The sequence below is a fragment of the Paramisgurnus dabryanus genome, chromosome 10, assembly GCF_030506205.2.
Source record: "Paramisgurnus dabryanus chromosome 10, PD_genome_1.1, whole genome shotgun sequence".
NCBI classification, from domain to species: Eukaryota; Metazoa; Chordata; class Actinopteri; order Cypriniformes; family Cobitidae; genus Paramisgurnus; species Paramisgurnus dabryanus.
The window spans coordinates 15,272,645-15,290,982 of NC_133346.1; the positions used below are offsets into that span (position 1 = coordinate 15,272,645).

The 18,338-nt window shown below is 36.2% G+C and overlaps 4 protein-coding genes across 7 annotated transcripts in view; 1 reads left to right on the forward strand and 3 right to left on the reverse strand.

The window, feature by feature from the left end:
* Positions 1 to 18,338, forward strand: part of cadm2a (cell adhesion molecule 2a) — a 679,060-nt gene that overhangs the window by 237,995 nt on the left and 422,727 nt on the right. The window lies entirely within an intron of this gene.
* Positions 705 to 2,467, reverse strand: LOC141282855 (CD209 antigen-like protein A). The gene is made up of 4 exons (XM_073815941.1): positions 2,339 to 2,467; positions 1,574 to 1,701; positions 1,389 to 1,495; positions 705 to 1,277 (listed from the first exon to the last, which is right to left on the reverse strand). The coding sequence occupies exons 1-4, from the start codon at positions 2,421 to 2,423 to the stop codon at positions 1,148 to 1,150; spliced, it is 450 nt and encodes a 149-aa protein (XP_073672042.1). The 5' UTR covers positions 2,424 to 2,467; the 3' UTR covers positions 705 to 1,147.
* Positions 4,659 to 6,562, reverse strand: LOC135779449 (C-type lectin domain family 4 member M-like). 2 transcript variants are annotated; one of them, XM_073815942.1, is made up of 5 exons: positions 6,364 to 6,562; positions 6,096 to 6,281; positions 5,833 to 5,957; positions 5,658 to 5,758; positions 4,659 to 5,546 (listed from the first exon to the last, which is right to left on the reverse strand). In XM_073815942.1, exons 1-5 carry the CDS (start codon positions 6,458 to 6,460, stop codon positions 5,423 to 5,425), a joined length of 633 nt encoding a protein of 210 aa, XP_073672043.1. In that variant the 5' UTR covers positions 6,461 to 6,562; the 3' UTR covers positions 4,659 to 5,422. The 2 variants fall into 2 exon arrangements, with proteins under 2 accessions (XP_073672043.1, XP_073672044.1); XM_073815943.1 differs by lacking the exon at positions 6,096 to 6,281.
* On the reverse strand, positions 14,981 to 16,509 carry LOC135779773 (CD209 antigen-like protein C). The gene is made up of 5 exons (XM_065290672.1): positions 16,304 to 16,509; positions 15,879 to 16,208; positions 15,604 to 15,731; positions 15,424 to 15,530; positions 14,981 to 15,312 (listed from the first exon to the last, which is right to left on the reverse strand). Exons 1-5 carry the CDS (start codon positions 16,386 to 16,388, stop codon positions 15,189 to 15,191), a joined length of 774 nt encoding a protein of 257 aa, XP_065146744.1. The 5' UTR covers positions 16,389 to 16,509; the 3' UTR covers positions 14,981 to 15,188.

Consider the following 18,338-nt stretch of genomic DNA (forward strand, 5'->3'; position numbering starts at 1 on the left):
ATTCTGCTGTTTCAGTATAATGTATACATGTATATAGCTGCATTGCTATGCTATTTTCATAGCAGTCAGAACAACAAAATGAAATCTCCTGTGGTCAATGTGTGATAAGAGATCATGTGACATCCAAGTAAAGTCAAGGGAAGTTCAGCGCTTTGTATAAAGTGATACATGCAAGCAAATTATCAGCAATGAAAGAATATTTAGAGTTTATAGTGCATGATTATAATAAAAACTATTATTTTATATTAGTTTTGTGTGTGACTTCACACACATTTGTCATGAAGGCCATGCTGCAGACACTTAAAGTGATCAAAGCTGACCGACTCTCATAGTGACGTTAAAACAGACTTAAACTGACATGCCGTTCAACTAAACAGATTCAATTCAAACATTAACTTGTGAAACTAAAGGTTATTGTAATGATGTGGAAGCAGACAGGCAGAGGATCCAAATGCAAGTAAACTTTAATAAACATAAAACAAGGTGATGCAAAAATAGAGACGGATAACAGAAATAAACATAAAACCAAAACAGCATATTTGCATACAACAACTGACAAAAGACATTGGAAACACTAGGGCTATACAGTATATATATATATATATATATATATATATATATATATATATATATATATATATATATATATATATATATATATATATATATATATATATATATTAATGGGTAAACAAGGAAACAAGACACATCTGGAGGACCAATGAACAAAAGAACTACACCGAACTACAAAAATGGACAACAGAACTTCAAAATAAGAGACATGGACAGGGGAAACACAAGTATACATATATTTCTGTTTAGGACTTAAAACAAATTTTATGTCCAGCTTTCTCATAACTGGGTTTACGTCCAGCTGGTGCAAACTGCCCATGGTGTTCAGGATTAGTTAATTAACATGCTTCTCATTTAAAGAAACATGCTTCTCATGATCAAATCGATCATGAGCCCCATTCACTTCCATAGTATTTTTTTCCTACTTTGGAAGTGAATGGGGATCATTATCGGTTTGGTTACAAACATGCCTGAAAATACCTTAATTCGTGTTCATCAGAACAAAGACATTTACACAAGTTTGTAACAACATGAGAGGGAGAAAATGATGACGGTGAACTATTCCTTCAACAGCTTATTTTAAAATGTTTTTCTTACAGATCCATTTTCGAGCGTCATTACATGACAAATCATTCCACTTTAATGGATAAGACTCAGCACAGTTCTCTCTTCTTCCACCATTGGGTTCTCCAGGCAACCAGAAGCTAAATAAACAGATCATCATTAGATCTTCAGTGTTGTTTTCTGTCTGATATGATACTGACTGTGACAATCATTTATTGGATATTAATCAGTTAAATTTTGTGATTTCTCACCCAGTGGTCAGTGTGCTGCCATCAACCCATTTCCATCTGCCCTCCTTATCACTGTCAGTCAAACCAATCCAGATGCTGTCTGTACCAGAAATTTTCTGAACAAAATCCTAAAAAAAAAAATTAAAGAACTGCATTTGCTTATAACCCCCACCACCACACACACACACACTGTATCTTTCACTCACTTGTTCCTGTCTGTTGTTAATGATGATCAGATCTGCTCCTCTATCTCTACAGTATCTTCTGCTGTTACTCCAGCTCTTCTTCTCAGATGAAATGAAGTACAAACTGAACTGATAGTAAATCCATCCATCTATCAACACAACCAGGCAGCCAGTTCAGATGAATCTTAATTTCCAACCACAGTTAATTACATACTGTATCTTACAGTACAGTGCTGTTCAGTTTTCAAAATATATTTACTATATTCTTTTAATATTTCATATCTTATATTTGTGTTTTTCTGTTGTATTTCTAGATTACCATTAAAACGTGTCCACAGCTCATTTTTCTTCTGATTCAGTTGTTCATTTTGTTTACTAATATAATTGTATTTGGCTATTAATTTATCTCTCTCTTCTGTGATGTTGGTATATTTGGTTAGTAGCTGGTCTCTCTCTTCTGTGATGCTGGTATATTTGGTTAGTAGCTGGTCTCTCTCTTCTGTGATGCTGGTATATTTGGTTAGTAGCTGGTCTCTCTCTTCTGTGATGTTTTTGTTCTTGGTGTTAAACTGTTGATTGTTTGTATTGATGAGGACACACAGCACTATGACTGCAGTCAGTAGAAGAACACACAGCAGCACCAAACACACTGAAACTGATCTGTAACTTCTCTTCATCACACGCTCACTTCCTGAAGATGACAGGCATAGAGCAGTAATATTAAGGTTTAGCTTTGTATATCACTCTTTTTTTTACTAATTTTAGCAAATAAATTAAAGTAATTACCTGTAGAATGAAGTGGGTTTTGTCTGTTTGTATTGACGCCTGTCTGTGTCCTGTAGTCAGCTACGTTCTCATAGATCATCTCCATTTTCTCTGTTCATACCCTAAATCTCAGACTTAAGCACACGTGGGTTAATGTTCCTGTTTTGTAGATCTTTGTATGTTGCTCTGCTCTTCTGTGCTCTTTGACTCTATTTTTAACACTCGTGAGAATGACACGCCAGACTGCAACTGAACTAAGATTAATGTGTAAAGAGCAAAACTCCACCAATCATAAGTTGTTTTTTAATAGTGATGTGAGGTGCTAATAGCTGGTTGGTTTCAATGAACTTGAAGTGATAGGTGTGACATTTGGTGTGAAATTTGTGAAGAGCAACTCCACTGTGACCAATGTTTATTTGCTTTTCATTATGTGACCTATGAATTCTTGTTAGAGAGATATAGTGAAGAGCAGGCACACTCAGAATAAAGGTACAAGAAGGTACAAAAGTTGACAAAAGTCAACTCTGGGGAGGGGGGGTACCTTAAGTACACTTTTGTACCTAAAAGGTGCATATTATACTTCAAAGGTAAACATTGGTATCTCAAAGATACATATCAATACCAAAATTATACATATCAGGAGCTTTTTAAAAGGTACTGTCCCACACAGCTGGAGACTGAATCCACCTGTCCTCTAGGGCAACATTGCTCCTAGAGTGCCGATGTCCTGCAGATTTTAGCTCCAACCCTGATCAAACCTTCCCTACCTGTATTTTTCAGGTGACTCTGTAGACCTTGATTAGCTCAAAATAAGTGTTTGGAGTGTCATGTGTGTTGCTCTTGTTTTCAAAATATGTGTTTGTTGTGTCGTGTGAACCATGTGCATCACGTGTTTTGTCAAAATAAGAACTTACGAACTAATTACGAACCTAACATACCTTATATCTTATTAAGCACATTGTGATAGATAACATTTCAGTTATTTTACAAACAAACATACAGTTATGACCATGTTGTAATAATACATGTTCTCGCTGTGTAGTAATTTGTTGTTGCAGTTCTTCAGAGGGTCTGTTTTTTCATTTGATACATTGTATGTTTATATATATCTAAAAGAACATTTTCTGAAAGGCATTATGCTTTTGTGAAAATCATAAAAATGCTGGTGCTGGCTGGCAACTTAAAAAAAGGCTGGGGAGGAAAGAGTTAATTTCTATAATCAAGTCTATAGCTCACCAGACTTGGTCTATGCTGAATGGCTCTGCTGAATTACAATATTATCACAGTTTAAATGAAAAAGGTTATTGTTTCTACAAGCAAAGTAAAACATTAAACGACACATTGCAACGTTTTGTAAAACCAGCAGGCAGATTGACTGCTCAATCACACAGTTACAGGAAATTAATGCTTCATTCTGAATTGTCTATGGCTACTTCCTTCATTTAGCTCTGACTTGTTTCGGTTTGTCTGTTTTTTTATGGCTCCCTAGAATGTTTACCATACATTTGGCTTTGTAGGCTGGTGGTCTTTTGACTTTAAAGCTAGACCTGTGGTTTTTATTGTCACGCTGCTCTGCTATGAACGTTTGTGTCATCTGTCCACATGAGAACCTGTCCATTGAAACAACAAACTGTGGTTGGTGTGTTTACATCCACACATCAAGTCTTATCATATCCTTATCATATATTTTATTTCAAAAGGTTATGCATATCTGTATGCATTCTTTCATTTGTCAAATGTTAGTGAGCTGTGGTGAATGTGACACACAGCAGTCTGATGTAGCTTCCGTTGCTCTCATTAGTCCATTTCTGTGGTTTTCTCACCACTACCCTTTGAGTTTTGAGTTTTGGTGCAAACATGCTTTAGGCCCCAATCAGACAGAATGCATTTTAACGTGTAATGCACTGCCTTATCTGATTGACTTCAGAAAAGAGCAGTGTTTTTATTTTGCTAGAAAACCAAAGAATCAGTTGTCCGGTCAGTCAAGTGCTCTTGAAACTTTGGTTTGCTGTTAAACTAAACAGGGTGCTTGCTCTGACCTTAATCGAGGGTGAGAGGTGCACAAACACGCAGGAGACAGTGAGCGAGTGCAGTCTCCGGTTGTTACAAGCAACTGTAAGCTTTTGTAAGCATCAGAACGAAAGGACCGCCTCTCCCTTCACGCGATTGGACAATGGTATAAAATGCAAATGGCGTTGGACACTTTCCCGCTCACGCGTTCTGTCTGATCGCCCCCTTAGCCTGACGTGAGCCTTTGTAACAGTTCATTTACTTCAAGAAGACTATGTTGCAGGAAGTAAAAAACTTTTATTAGTACATATTAGTTTAATGCAGAGGTGGACAGTAGTTTTTTTATTTGTACATTTTCAAGTATCCATATTTGATTTTACTTCTCTATATTCCAAAGCATAGTATTACAAATTGTAAGAAGAATTGTAAACTACAATTCATACAATTTTATTAAAGAGCCCCCTATGGCATTGCTAAAAATAATGTTATTTTTGTGTATTTGATGTAATGCAATGTGGCTAAAAAAATATTTTCCACATACCGTATCAATACGAATGCAAATGACCATATGCAGAAGACCAAGCTGATCGATTACCTATGGCAGTGCAGCTTAAGCGAGATTGGTAAGGTAAGGCTACTAAAACATAAAACCATGTCTGCATTTGTGATCGTAGAAACAGAAGCGCTACTCTACACTACTCAAAACTTGCGTTTGATTCATGATTCAAATAGTTAGTAGTAAATTCTTTAATTATGTAAACAAACGCTACTTACTTAATAATGATAATGTGCATCGACTCAAGTCCAAGTTAATGGTCTATGGATGTAAACTGTTGCCTACAATCCTTGCGTTCATTGTAGTCCAAGAAAAGAGATTTCAGTTTGACTCAACTCGCGCCATTGTATACTTTGGGATTTGTAACTTTGCAGATCGTTAACATGTATAAACACACCAAAAGAAATTTAAAATCATGAAACCAAAAATAGGTTACAGGCACTGGTACAACACATGGAGAGCAGTGAGCCAATTGTACATGGTGCTGCTTTAAGTAGTAAGTAAAAACACTTCACTACTGTCCACCTTTAACAATTCATTTAAAGCTCTTTCTCACAAATACCTTTAAACTGTCCATTACATTTATAATCAGACCACAATGATAGCTGATTTACAACACAGTTCTCTGTTGTAAGGTTACTGGGCTCCCCAGCCTTCCAGAAGCTGAAACAACAGATCATTATTATATCTTCAGTGTTGTTTTCTGTGTGATATGATACTGACTGTGACAATCATTTATTGGATAATAATCAGTTAAATTTAGTGATTTCTCACCCAGAGTTCAGTGTGGTGTTATCAACCCATTTCCATTTGCCCTCCTCATCACTGTCAGACAAACCAATCCAGACCACACCAGACATATTGCTAATAAAATTCTAAAAAAATAAAACACACATCATAATCCTGCTATCTTTTTACAGTCTATATTTACACAATATCTTTCACTCACTTGTTCCTCTTTGTTGTTAATGATGATCAGATCTGCGCCTCTCTCTCTACAATATCTTCTGCTCTCAGTCCAGTTCTTCTTCTCAGATGAAATGTACAAACTCGATTGAAAGTAAATCCATCCATCTGTAAACACAACCAGTTCAGCTGCTAAATCATTTTTTTTCTGACCACCGAATACATTAAAGACCCTTATAGTAGACTGTAAACAAAATGTATTTAGTGCATCCTTGTGATATTAAATAATTGTGTTTTGTAGTGTACCATTAAAATCCCTCCACAGTGCGTCTTTCTCCTGTTTACTTAGTTTTTTAATATCATTGTGACACTGTTGATTGTTTGTATAGATCAGGACACACAGCACTATGACTGCAGTCAGTAGAAGAACACACAGCAGCACCAAACACACTGTAACTTTTCTGCAACATCTGTTCTTCACAGTCTTACTTTCTGAAAATGGTAGGCATGAATGTTAAACATTTTTATTTTTACTTCATTGCTTTCCTTTTAACTAATACATTATTGCTGTTACCTGTATGCTGCGGTGGTTGATATATGTTCGTTTCTGTTTTGAAATCATTTGTATTCACATAGATACTCTCATCTGCCTCCACTCTTTCTGTATCCATGCCTTGAATCGTATAATTATCAATGTATCTCTCTTATCTAGTTTTAAAAACTGGCTAATGGTGCTAATATGTGATAAATGTCACCATGTGAATGTTCTTCCTGTGTCGTTCTTTTGTGAAACTGATCCGAGGTCAGTGTGTGAAGACCAAATTCATGTCACCTAATAGTCTGTGTGATATATAGACCAAAGTTCATCAAGCTCTGGCTGTCCACTGTGTTTTTGATCAGTAAACACAGTTTTTTTTGTGATTGTTGCGGGCAAAAACCTTGATCTTGCGGCACATTTTCTTAAAAAAATGCAATGGAATATGCAAGATATTTATGCAATTTTATGCAATGAAATTTGCAGCTTTTGCAGCTTTTCATTGATGTTCAACGTCACTTCATAACGTTCCCATGGCAACAGGGGACATGGCTGCACTTGTGTGAGGTAAATGCAAAATTTTTCAACATTCTGCTAAGATAGTTGTGATTTTTACTACAAAAATGCGGAGATTATGAAATCATGCAAGCCCCGCATATTTTGAGCACATATTTTGCAATCGCATAATCATGTTTTTCTGGAGGGACTGTTTGATACATTTAACCCCAAACCTCTTAAATCTGAAAAAAGTGAAGTTTAAGGTTCTTTGTTTTGTCAAGTTTATATACTCAAAGAGTAGCTGGCCTTTCACTTCTGTGAAGTTGGTAAATGTGGTTAGTAGCTGCGCTAGCTGCGCTTTTCCTTGCACTACTTTGATGTCACATTGCCATGTGAAACCTTGTGAGACACGCGCATATTTACCAGCAGTAAGAATAACAAAATGAGACCATTTGTGGTCAATGTGTGGAACCTAAGACGAAGTAAGTATTATTTTGAACATTGGATTCTACTCTAATAAAAACATATAATAAACACTATAAATGTAACCATAAAAAAGGTGTTTGTCACAGTTTTTGTAGCAAGGGTGCCACCAATCGGGGGCCATGTTTGCAATGCCTCTAGGCAGCTCTTTCAGACATACTACAGTAAGTCCAAGTCCTATTGCTACTACCTGACATCATATGTACCATTCCTTTAGTTCTTAGGTTCAAATTGTGCTTTATCAATGTGAAACTACTGCGCATGCTCACAGATGGCGCCTCACAAGCCTCTAAACAGAGCTCCTCCCCCAAAGAATCATCAGTCTTTATCAGCTGATCACTGACACTTTTTACTCTAAGGCGAGACTTCTGTTGCAAGAGCTGCCATATTAAGTGTTGCATTAACCACAATTCATCTGTTATCTTTGGTTCAACATATATAATGGTAGAGAGACATTAATAATGGTAGAGAGACTGTTAACTAGAGTTGTACAGAGTTAAAGCTAAGGACAAAAGTATAGTAGTGCTTTACTGGTGCTGCAGCTGTACTATAAAGAAATGGGCAGAGCATGTCAGCATGATCGTAATATACAGTAAGGTATATTAAGATGTCAGTACAGTAAGATGTCCCCACTCCCATTTTTTTGTGTTCTGTTCTCCATAAACCCACAACAATAAAAGTATACACTCACCTAATATATTATTAGGAACACCTGTTCAATTTCTCAGCAACTTTGACTGAAATAACAACTCGTTACAACTGAGGTATGCAGCAAAGCATTTGTGAAGCCACAACACGCACAACCTTGAGGTGGATGGGCTACAACAGCAGAAAACCCCACCGGGTACCACTCATCTTCAATACAAGTAGGAAAAAGAGGCTACAATTTGCACAAGCTCACCAAAATTGGACAGTTGAAGACTGGAAAAATGTTGTCTGGTCTGATGAGTCTCGATTTCTGTGGAGACATTCAGAGGGTAGAGTCAGAATTTGGCGTAAACAGAATGAGAACATGGATCCATCATGCCTTGTTACCACTGTGCAGGCTGCTGGTGGTGGTTAAATGGTGTGGGGGATGTTTTCTTGGCACACTTTAGACCCCTTAGTGCCAATTGGGCATCGTTTAAATGCCACGGCCTAGCTGAGCATTGTTTCTGACCATGTCCATCCCTTTATTACCACCATATACCCATCCTCTGATGGCTACTTCCAGCACATTGGTTTCTTGAACATGACAATGAGTTCACTGTACTAAAATGGCCCCCACAGTCACCAGATCTCAACCCAATAGAGCATCTTTGGGATGTGGTGGAATGGGAGCTTCGTGCCCTGGATGTGCATCCCACAAATCTCCATCAACTACAAGATGCTACTCTTTCAATATGGGCCAACATTTCTAAAGAATGCTTTCAGCACCTTGTTGAATCAATGCCATGTAGAATTAAGGCAGTTCTGAAGGCGAAAGGGGGTCCAACACAGTATTAGTATGATGTTCCTAATAATCCTTTAGGTGAGTGTAATCATATAATCTGAATTATATTTTGACCATTGAACTACAGTGGGACCTGTACCTGCTTGTCGTTTAAAAAATCTGCTCACCTTATTGTAATATTATAGTGCTCAATACATTATAGTGCTCGATAATAAAGTGGAGAAGTATGATTCTCAGTCGCTCAGTATTGTGCTCTGTATCGCGCACACATGTTCTGTTTGGTCTGAATAAAGAAAATGTGCTATCTGCTCTTAAAAAAAATATTACCGCTCCACGCTTCAGTCCGCTTCGTCCTCTATGGCCCATTGTTGAAGATACATTTGAAAGAGAGATTTAGCAATATTGTAAACAAATGTTACAAACCTAGTACTCCACAAAAGCCAAATCAAGACTTTGAAAAGGGCATATTAGAACCCCTTTAATCTCTCTCTTTTTAGGCCTACTTGGCTTTGTAAACTATTCTAGTCATTGTAGCATGCAAGAGCTTTCTGTTTGGCAATGCTTTTGTGAAAATGAATCTAGAAACTGTGGTTTTAACTGACACTTTGACCGAAATGTGAATGTGTGTGACCTCTGCCCACATTAGAACCTACCCGCTAAATCAACTTCTCACCATGTAGTGTTTTTTTAATATGTAACCAGAGAAGATGTAGCATGAGATGAGACCTTGTTATAAAGCAATAAATATAGTACAAGCTTAAATGTGGTTTTACAGAAAGTCGATACTGCCTATGCATATGATGTGAATGCTTCAACCTATTAACATGAGGACCAAAAAAATGCATTGCTTTTGCTCTGCTTAAGCAGGCTAGATTTATTGTGATAATGAAATATATCAGATTTTTAGGGGCAGAGGTTGGCTTACCCATTAGATAAAAGTTGGCTATTTTTATAGGCCTAGTGCTACCAGGGCCCTTTAATCTGACTGCATTGCTTTGTTGTTCTGTATTTTGCATCCGAGATCATCACACCTAACAAGTACAAAAAGAAATGCATATAAAGTAATGAAAAAACATAAATGGTTAATCTGCACTAAAAAAGCATATACACTAGTCAACATTTTAAGTGGATCATATCCTTTAATAAAAGTTGGCTTAAAACCAATACACAATAGCCATAGTTGTCTTATGACAACTTTGATTAACTTATTGATCCACTTCAAATGTTGACTACTATATATATATATGTTATACTGCATGATTATTACATTCATGTAATTTCTTATCTGTGTTTTGTGTGAGCTGACATGCATGAGCCCTGCTGCAGACACATAAAGTGATGTGTGATGTTTCTTGCTTCTGAGAATCTCACTTTTACATTAACCTCATAATGGACTGTTAATACAGGCACCAAATAGACTTTCAATCCAAAACTGGAGTTTGGAGGTGGGATTGGAGGTGGGATTATCTGTTCGTCTGATTTTTAAATAACAACACAGAGCACAAACAAGGGGTTAACAAACGAGGGGTGCCACACACTTCCTGAAAAGTGAACCAAAACATTTTGATCGGCCCCTGGTGGCTGGCTGCAGTATTTATGGGTACTTGAGATGTAACTTTTTTTGTTGTGCCTCCATCTTTAGGAGCTTTGCATAGCCGTCTAGGCAAATGCAGTCATGCTGACATTACACCGACAATGTACTGTATATTAAATCCTTAGATAAATTAGGGCCAATTATGATTTTCTCTAGGATGTTACTGAAATTGAAATATAAAAGTTAATATTTAACATGTCTTATCTTATTACTTAATAGGTAGACTGAGTATTGTAAGGCTTAAATAGTTCATTTAAACCATATTTAATACCATGATGCCACACTGTTCTTAATTTCAAAGTATTGCAATACATTTTTTCCCCAGTAGGTGCCCCCTGATCACAATTGCAAAACTCTGCCTATGTAGGTCCTCTACCTCCTATGTCACATCATCAACTACATTGTTTAAATAACATGGTTCAATTAACAGATACAGGGCTCCAGACTGCCCCCATATGGTGGCATTTTTCCCCTAAAATTTGAGAGTGTGCCACTGAATTTTACATCCAGTCGCACATGTGCAACCAGTAAATTTGACCTTTTTTTTTTTTCAAAAGTGCACAATAAAATGTGTCACTGAATTTGAAAAAACACATTGTACTTTCTGCATCTATCATTAAAGTATTTATTAGTAATACAGTGGAAATTAGTAGAAATGTGAATATTTGGTTAGCATGTTGATTTACGGTGTGTGCCCCTAAATTTTCTGGTTGCGCCCCTAAAATTTTCAGTTGGGGGCCACTGTGCTCCTAGTGAAAAAAGTTAGTTTGGAGCCTTGCAGATATGCGACAAAGTTACTATATTTAGCTAGTTGATTTTTTCAACTGTGCATCATGTTGTGGTGATTCCACAGTGAGTTACATTGTTGTTGTTCAGGAAACACACCCAGAGTACCCAAGTACCCAGAGTAAACCCACACTGACACAGGGAGAACATGCAGACTCAAAAGACTTGCAAATTAAACACTGCCTCAACCAATGGAATCAGTTTGGGCATAAAATGCAATAAAATGCATGTTTTTTTTCAGTAGTTGCTTTGTCTATACACTAATACTGTATAAACTACTGCCTAAACAACAATGATCACAACATACCAGTTAATCTATTTATTATTTGTTACACACAAAACTTAATACACTTGGAAAAAAAACACATTTTCCGAAAAGCTTCCTTTATTAGAACATATTTTGTAAAACAAAAGGTTATTTAAACACAATATAAAATTATTAAACAATAAAATATTTTCCTGTTTAAGATATAGGAGTTTTACTAACAGCTTAAACGCCAGCGCAAACGCCTCTTTTGGCATAAAAGATATGCAGTGAAAATTTCGCACAGAAAAGGTGTGGATATATATTTTTGTGACTGACCTTATTGCATGCATTTGTATGAATTTTCCTTTCAGACACAAACATTTATGGGGGGAGAGTATTTAAATAAATTAAACAATGCGATTTATTAAGGTTTGTGCTTGTTCATTTACTGGTACTCAAGCCATCATTTCGGGGCGGTTTCCCAGACAGGGGTTAGACTAGTCCTAGACTAACATAAATGTAAGAGCTGTCCAAACTTAAAATACATCACTGTCCTTTGTTTTGCCTCAAAATGCATGCCAGTAATGTTTTTAGTAAGGCATGTTTGTTAAAACTATATTTCCTAAGGCCTAGACCTGGTTTAAACTAATCCCTGTCCGGAAAACCACCCCTTAATGTCTTGAAAAGCATGTCTTAAATTGTGTCATCATGAATATTTGATTTTTGCACCTGTGTTCTTTAATGTGTACCTTGTCAGTAAATCATCCACAAAACCTTTATTGAAATTGCGTTTTCATGCTAATTTGTTCTGCTTAGTAAATCTTGTCCAATACTGTAACTTACTTAGATCACACATTTTCATCAGATTTTAGCTTGCTCTGGTGGACTCTTGTGTGTATTTCACAACTTATTCAAAAATGTTTTCTCACAGATCCATTTAAAAGAACGAGTACATGGGTAATCAGCCCACCCTGATGAATAAGACACAACACAGTTCTCTGTTGTACCGCCATTGGGTTCTCCAGACGCCCAGAAGCTGAAATAACAAATCATCATTAGATCTTCAGTGTAGTTTTCTGTCTGATATGATCATTTATTGAATAATAATCGGTAAAATGTAGTGATTTCTTACCTAGAGGTCAGTGTGCTGTTCTCAACCCATTTCCAACTGCCCTCTACATCATTGTCAGACAAACCAATCCAGATGTATTCTGCGTTAGAAATCTTCTTAATAAAATCCTGAGATTAAATAACACATTTACAGTATTTTATAACAGACAGCCATTTCTAACGGACCACCATTTACCTGCAGCAGATACAAAACTTGTTTCACTCACTTGTTCCTCTTTGTTGTTAATGATGATCAGATCTGCTCCTCTCTCTTTACAGTAACTTCTGCTCGCAGTCCAATTCTTCCACTCAGATAAAACATAGTAAAAACTGGACTGATAGTAAATCCATCCATCTGTAAACACAAATGCCTGCCATTTTCACCCACATTGAATAATCTTTTTTTTTTTTTGATAGTTTTAACAAAATAATTTATTTTTGTACTACAATCTATGTTTTCATAAAGTCTTGGTTTGATTACCTGCTTCATTTAATGTCTTCCTCAGTTCATTTTTGGTAATGTTAAACTGTTGATTGTTTGTATTGATGAGGACACACAGCACTATGACTGCAGTCAGTAGAAGAACACACAGCAGCACCAAACACACTGTAACTGATTTGAAACATCTGTTCTTTGTCGAATCGTGTCCTGTAGATGATTGACATCAAGTAAAACTTGTCATTTTCTTTTCCACTGTATTTCTGTTTTCATTTTTAAGCAATTAAATAATTGGCATTACCTGTAGACTGAAGTGGTTGTTGTCTGTTTGATTTGAAGTCATTCAGTGTACTGTATTCACCTTCATCCTGACATTTCATCTCTATTTTCTCTTTGTCCATTCTCTTATTTCCAGTCTTGAGCACATTGTGATTATTGCCATGCAACATTTCTGATTTTTAACAGTCTATCACTAGTAAACTGTGCTGAAGATGAATGATCTTTCTGCGTAGATCTTTGGTCTCTGGTCTTCTGCTTTTTGATTCTGTTTTTATATTTGCTTGAAATAAAACCACAGAATGGAACTGATCTCAGGTCAGAGTCCAAATCATGTGACCAATAAGATCAAAAATAGTTTAGGTATGCATATGGTAGCTATTGTGTGCTGCATGATTCTCTGTGCCATTAGCACAACATACAATTGCAATAATAATGTTTGTAATAATAAGTATTTTATTCAGTGTATCATGGCCAGTAAACAGATGTAGATAGTAATGTGCTAAATTCTTGTACAATTTGAGCAATGTTTTATTTGGAAAAATGTCTGCCAAATGCAAAAGACTGAACAAGACCAAAATGTCTTGTTCAAATACTTGCCATTCTTGTGGCATGCGCAGTAGCTTAAAGTGTTTATGCATAACTGTTAATGGAAAAAAATAGTTTGGACCTTAGCCAGTGATTTTAAAGATATCTTTTATTCACTATTCAAGTAGATCAGACTTGGTATTTTACAACTGAAATGGCTGCCTGGAGGTGTTTCAAAAGTTGTGAAAAAAAGTCTTCCTTATATGGACTTTTAGTAACACTATAAGCAAACTTCATGACAAAGTCGTATATTAAAAACTATAAGTGAGAATACAGCATCTCAGTTCTGTTTCCGCATTGCTCTACTTCTTTGTATACTTTTTAAATCGCTGTTAACACATCAAAACGAAGCGGTCAATGTGTGAAATCTGAGATCATGTGACCTCTAACAAGTGCAAGAAAATGCATGCATGTAGTGATGAACGTACACAAACCGCATTACACAATATTAAACAATAAACAAGATTTTTTATGGGATAATTATTACAGTCTTGTAGTTGTATATCTGTTGTGTGTGAAATTTAATGTGTCAAGAGAGGCCTCCTATAGACACATAAAGTGATCTGTGATGTTTCTGAAAACCGAGGCTCACAGACCGTCTCATGAACATGATAAAAGGAGACACCAATCAGACTTAACCTCCAGTACTGACTCAACCAATGACTTGAGTTTGGGGGAAGGGCTATCTATTTGTCTGACCAATGAAAAAAAAAATGAAAGCTTGTTTAAACTTTTGTAGTCACAGTTTAATACTGTATAAACTACAGCCTTAAAGGAACAGTATGTAAGAAATGTATATCAATTAATCATTAAATGGCCCTGAAACTAGACATTAAGAAATCATTTTCATTTCAAATACTTATATCACTGACAACAGTGGTGTAACCAGGATATTATCATTGAAAAAGTGGAGTTGCAGCCCTCAACTGATGTTTATGTTGTCGTTTTGTGTATTGGCCACCAGCTGTGTGATTGCAGTACCAGTTTTAGCCACATGTTTTGTGATTGCAATACCAGTTTTGGCCACAATCCTACATACTGTTCCTTTAACAACAATGATCACAGCATACCAGTTACTCTATCGTATATGTTACTCACTTTGATCCACAACATCAAACACACACAACTAAATACAATTGAATTAAAACACATTTACTCAATAGCTTCATTTATTAGAATATACCCTTTAAAAATTTGGTTATTTGCATCACAATATAGAAATCTTGAAATACAGAAGTTTTGCTATGGAAGATATATGTACTATGTTTTACTTAAATCGCTATATACATTTTTATCTGCTCAGGTAGATTGAATCTGAATTGATTTCTTGAAGTTATTTGTGTTCATCCATAAAAGCTCTCGCATGTTCACAGATTACTGAATTAACATGTATTTCATTTAACAACTTATTTTAAATGTTCTTTTCACAGATGTAGTTATAAGCATTACTGCATGGAAAATCAGCCCAACCTGATGAACGTATAAGAGCACAGTTCTCTGTTTTACCACCATTGGGTTCTCCAGACCTCCAGAAGCTGAAACAACAGATCATCATTAGATCTTCAGTGTTGTTTTCTGTGTGATATGATACTGACTGTGAGAATCATTTATTGGATAATAATCAGTTAAATGTAGTGATTTCTCACCTAGTGGTCAGTGTGCTGCCATCAACCCATTTCCATCTGCCCTCCTCATCACTGTCAGACAAGCCAATCCAGATGTATTCTGTACCAGAAATTTTCTGAACAAAGTCCTAAGAAGAACAATTAAACAACTGCATATACTTATACTACCCCTGCCATACACACACAGCATCTTTCACTCACGTGTTCCTCTTTGTTGTTAATGATGATCAGATCTGCTCCTTTCTCTCTACAGTAACTTCTGCTGTCAGTCCAGCTCTTCTTCTCAGATGAAATTAAATAAATACTGCAGGGATATTTAATCCATCCATCTGTTAACACAACCAGCCAGTTCAGTTGAATCTTTGTTTCCGACCACAGTGAACTTCTTAACTTTTAGTGCTGTTCAGTATACAAAAAAATGTACTATATTTTTTAATATTTAATATTTGGGTTTTTCTGTTGTATTTCTTGATTACCATTCAAACGTGTCCGCAGCTCATTTTTCTCCTGATTCAGTTGTTCACTTAGTTTAGTAATATTGTTGTTTTTGGCCATTAATTCATCTCTCTCTTCTGTGATGTTGGTATATTTGGTTAGTAGCTGGTCTCTCTCTTCTGTGATGTTGGTATATTTGGTTAGTAGTTGGTCTCTTTCTTCTGTGATGTTTTTGGTCTTGATGTTAAACTGTTGATTGTTTGTATTGATGAGGACACACAGCACTATGACTGCAGTCAGTAGAAGAACACACAGCAGCACCAAACACACTGTTGCTGATCTGTAACATCTCATCCTCACATTCTCACTTCCTGAAGACGACAGACATAGAGCAGTAGTATTAAGGTTTAGCTTTGTATATCACTCATTTATACTTATTTTAGTTCAAATAAATGAAAGTCATTACCTGTAGACTGAAGTGTTTTTTGTCTCTTTGTATTCACGTCTGTCTGTGTCCAGAAGTCATCTGCGTTCTCATAGACATTATCCATTTTCTATACCCTAAATCTCAGTCTTAAGCACACGTGTGTTAAGTCGCTCTGCTCTTCTCTGCTCTTTGACTCTGTTTTTAACACTGATATAAATGTCACCTCAGAATGCAACTGACCTGAGATCAATGTGTGAAGAGCAGAACTCACGTGACCAAAAAGATCTTACATATTTTTTTATAGTGACATGAGATAGCTAATAGCTTGTTGGTTTCAGTGGTCTTAAAGTGATAGGTGTGAAATTTGTGACGAGCAACCCCAAACTATGTGATCAATGCTTATTTGCATTTTATTATGTTTATGGCCTATGAATCCTTGTTAGAGAGTGAAGAGCGGGCAGAAAATAAAATATGAAATTAAAATTGTAAATGTGACTCCATGTAAGCAGCATACAATAACTTCTACATGTTAAGATCACGTGCTACATCATGTTTTGCTCTCTCATACTAAAGTTTCCGTTGGCTGCATTGCTAAGGTGTTTTTGTTTGTGTATCTTTTGTGGTCAATGTGTGACAGGAGGCTAAAAAAGTCAAGAGAATTTTAGAGCCATGTATAAAGTGATGCATGTAAGCAAATAATCAGCGATAAAACAATATTTAGAGTTTATTCTGCATGATTATTATAAAAACAGCCATTTTATATCTGTTTTGTGTGTGACTTTGCAAACATTAACCTCATAATGACCCTTAAAATAGTTACACCAAAAAGACCTGCAGCTCAACATTGGCATTAAGAATGGCATGCAAAGGCACTGATCCCGTGCTTTGGGGCTCGAGCACCCACTGAAATGACCAAGCACCCACAGAAAAACCCTTTTGAATTGGGAAGCCTCTATGATTGCTGGATCACACGAGTTGTACTATCTAAAGTGGTTTGATAAATAAGGGGTGCACGAAAAATTTGACCACGTTGCTTTCCACTTTTCCAAAGCACTTGAGCGCTCCCATGGTGTTTTCCGTTGGTAAGCAACCTAAGCGTTGTGTGATGTTGTGCTGAGCACCCACTGGTGGAAAAAGAAATTGGAAACTATTGCTAATAGTTTGTTGGTTTCAGTGATCTTGAATTGATAGGTGTAAAATTGGCTTTATATCGCTCTGCATTTGTATAGTCAGACCAACCCCAGACTATTTGACCAATGTTTATTTGCATTTCATTATGTTTATGGCCTATGAATCCTTGTTAGAGAGATATAGTGAAGTGCAGCAAAAAAATAATGAATGAAAGGAAGAATGTGATTGGACTCTGTGTGAGCAGCATACATTAACGTCTACATGTCAGGACCACATGCTACAGTCGTGACATCTCACAGCAAAACATTATAATGCTGTTTCAGTATAATGTATACATGTAACTGCATTGCTATGCTGTTTTCATAGCAGTCAGAACAACAAAATGAAATCTTCTGTGGTCAATGTGTGATAAGAGATCATGTGACATCCAAGTAAAGTCAAGGGAAGTTCAGAGCTATGTATAAAGTGATGCATGCAAGCAAATTATCAGCAATGAAAGAATATTTAGAGTTTATAGTGCATGATTATTATAAAAACAATTATTTTATATTAGTTTTGTGTGTGACTTCACATGCATGTGTCATGAAGGCCATGCTGCAGACACTTAAAGTGATCAAAGCTGACCGACTCTCATAGTGACGTTGAAACAGACTTAAACTGACATGCCGTTCAACTAAACATATTCAAATTCAAACATTAACTTGTGAAACTAAAGGATATTGTACTGATGTGGAAGCAGGCAGGCAGAGGCAGAGGATCCAAATGCAAGTAAACTTTAATAAACGTAAAACAAGGTGATACAAAAATAGAAATGGATAACAGATATGACTATAAAACCAAACCAGGATATTCACATAAAACAACTGACAAAAGAAACACTATGGCTATATATATTAATGGGTAAACAAGGAAACAAGACACATGACACATGTGGAGGACCAAT

What these genes read in the sequence shown, in the direction of transcription:
- LOC141282855 (XM_073815941.1), bottom strand. Translation starts at nt 2,423, where the DNA reads ATGGAGATGATCTATGAGAACGTAGCTGACTACAGGACACAGACAGGC. An exon ending in AAACCCACTTCATTCTACAG is followed by an intron (nt 1,702 to 2,338) that starts GTAATTACTTTA and finishes TTGTGTTGATAG; the next exon opens with ATGGATGGATTTACTATCAG. An exon ending in GGCAGCACACTGACCACTGG is followed by an intron (nt 1,278 to 1,388) that starts GTGAGAAATCAC and finishes CTGTTTATTTAG; the next exon opens with CTTCTGGTTGCCTGGAGAAC.
- LOC135779449 (XM_073815942.1), bottom strand. Translation starts at nt 6,460, where the DNA reads ATGGATACAGAAAGAGTGGAGGCAGATGAGAGTATCTATGTGAATACA. An exon ending in TCAACCACCGCAGCATACAG is followed by an intron (nt 6,282 to 6,363) that starts GTAACAGCAATA and finishes TACCATTTTCAG; the next exon opens with AAAGTAAGACTGTGAAGAAC. An exon ending in ACTGTGGAGGGATTTTAATG is followed by an intron (nt 5,958 to 6,095) that starts GTACACTACAAA and finishes TTGTGTTTACAG; the next exon opens with ATGGATGGATTTACTTTCAA.
- LOC135779773 (XM_065290672.1), bottom strand. Translation starts at nt 16,388, where the DNA reads ATGGATAATGTCTATGAGAACGCAGATGACTTCTGGACACAGACAGAC. An exon ending in GCTGCGGACACGTTTGAATG is followed by an intron (nt 15,732 to 15,878) that starts GTAATCAAGAAA and finishes TTGTGTTAACAG; the next exon opens with ATGGATGGATTAAATATCCC. An exon ending in TTAACAACAAAGAGGAACAC is followed by an intron (nt 15,531 to 15,603) that starts GTGAGTGAAAGA and finishes TGTTCTTCTTAG; the next exon opens with GACTTTGTTCAGAAAATTTC.